Raw genomic sequence first — 2,349 nt, 5'->3', positions numbered from 1 at the left:
AAAAAAAAAAAAAAGAAAAGAAAATCCTTCAGCTACAATCAGTGGAAATGCTTAGTAACTGTAATATGTATCTTTTAAAATACCCCTAAAGTCAGTTTGAGGTAGGAATTAACAAAGTTGGAGAAATTATTTTAAGAAATAAAGAGCAAATAAAAATACTTATCTCTGGCTTCTGAAGGATGGTCCTTGTAGTTAGGGTGTGTAGGAAATCCTCAGTTCTATCTTTTTAGTCCCAAGCAGGCTTATGTTTCCTTAGCTTTTAGCATGATTGATTGAGCATGGGAGAGGCATTAGGGGATAAGTAGGAGTATCTGTGCCTTAATAAAGATTCATAAATTAAGTGGAAGATGGTTATAGAAGGGTAGGCTGGATCCAGATTGTGTAAGACCTAGAATGTCAGGTTCATAACTTTTGGAGCAGGAGTATTGTCAAGTAAAAGTGATGGTGTTAGGAATATTAGCCTGGTAATGAAGTATATCGGGGTATCCTATCTTTTGACTTCCCTGGGCCACATTAGAAAAATAATTGTCTTGGGCCACACATAAAATATACTAACACTAATGATAGCTTATGAGTTTTAAACAAATTGCAAAAAAGAAATCTCAAAATGTTTAAGAAAGTTTATGAATTTGTGTTGGACTACATTCAAAGCCGTCCTGGGCCACGTGCAGCCTGTGGGCCACGGTTGGACAAGCTTGAGGTACAGGGTGTACGAGAATAGAAAGAGACTAAAAGAAGGATGGTAGTATATTGTGCATTGCAGAGCGGATTAATAAGGGACATAGAGATTGGAATGGAGGGGTAACGTATGAGGAATTTGTCAAGGAAGGCTCAGCAGGACTTGATAAGAGAAAAAAGATGACTCAGGTTTTGAGTCACTTTGAGTTACTTTGTTGAGGGAGGAGGTGGGGAACACAGTTTGTACTTGTTGAATATGAGGGGAACACAGTTTGTACTTGTTGAATATGAGAACATTTAAGTGGAATATATCTCAGGTGTCATGAGATGGGATGTCTACTTAGACTAAGAAATGAGGACATGTTTTTGCATGTATCGTAAGTTCTCAGTAACTTTGTTGATAACATTTCTGGAAGAGATGCTGATATTTGAAGTCACAAAACACGTTGTTTGCACTAGGTACTGTATATATAGAGAAAAACAGTCATTTAGGAACCAAATTTTCAAAGTTTATTGGAAAGGGTGAAAAGAAATTAAGGGGAGAAGTTAGAGGGTAAGAGGAAATCCATGTCACAGAGCCAAAGAGTAACAGCATTTTGATGGTAGTTGCCTGGATTTTGGGGATCAGCAATAAGCAGGATGTCTTAGATGTGACAGGTAGGCAATTGTTGACTTCCAACTTTCTTTAGAGCAAAAGAGTTAAGGGGGTTTGAAAATGGATTGTAGTTGGTAAAGGGAGAAATAGATGCTTAGAAAATAGAAGCATTGGGTATAGATCTTTTGAAACATTTGGCAGTGGAATGAGAAAAATAGTTAATAGGAAAAAGAAATCACTATGAAAACAAGTTTATTTTCAAGATGGATAAAAGTCCTGCACATTCTTCGAAACAAAGATAAGGAGTGATGCCAGAGGGAACGACTGAAGGTATAGGAGATAGAGGATCTTCAGGGGTTGGAGAAATAAGGTCTTGAATCACGTGGAAGGGGCAGCCTTAGAGGGAGATATTAAGATACTCATTTCTTCCTCTGGGACTAGAAAGAAAGAGAATTGGCATAAAACAAGTTGACATCAAGGAAAGGTAGATGATGAAAGGAGTTGTGTTGTACATTTGTGTGATATATTTGATTATTAGGTAAAGAAATCTAAAAAAGAAGTGAAAAATACAATACATTTTCAACAACAAAAAACTCATAGTGGTGTCACTATGCTAAACTTACTTTGGTAAGTATAATCAAAAACCTCATAAAATACTGAAACCTATTTGGAAAGTTATTTCAAGCTCTTTCTTTTATTGTAATTAATTGGGAAACTAAATTAATATTGTATGTTATTTATCTCTCTTTTAATTTCTGCTACAGGTTATATCTTAAGTGTGGTGCTGCTAACATTGCCCAGGCAGCATCTGGTTCAGCTTTATCTGTATTTTTTGACTGCTCTGCTCCTCTATGCAGGACATCAGATTTCCAGGTAAGAATATAACCCCATTTTTGAAATGTATGACTGAATTTAAAGTTTTCTTTTGCCAGTAAAATACTTTTCATGAACACTATTAAGTAAAGCTAAGGCTTTGATAGGTCCAAAACTGATTTGATACTCATTTTCTAGATCTTACACAAGATTAATAGCTGGTTTGTGCTCACATTTTATTTCTGCTTTTTTTTTTTTTTTTT

General features: G+C 35.5%; 1 protein-coding gene across 1 annotated transcript in view; it reads left to right on the top strand.

The window, feature by feature from the left end:
* RNF145 (ring finger protein 145) overlaps positions 1 to 2,349 on the top strand; it is a 51,552-nt gene that overhangs the window by 17,878 nt on the left and 31,325 nt on the right. Inside the window, 1 exon segment of the mRNA XM_017502100.1 lies at positions 2,038 to 2,146. Coding sequence (XP_017357589.1) covers positions 2,038 to 2,146 — 109 coding nt within the window.

This window comes from Cebus imitator, unplaced genomic scaffold (assembly GCF_001604975.1).
Source record: "Cebus imitator isolate Cc_AM_T3 unplaced genomic scaffold, Cebus_imitator-1.0 Scaffold291, whole genome shotgun sequence".
Lineage (NCBI taxonomy): Eukaryota > Metazoa > Chordata > Mammalia > Primates > Cebidae > Cebus > Cebus imitator.
This window is presented reverse-complemented; position numbering and strand designations above follow the sequence as displayed.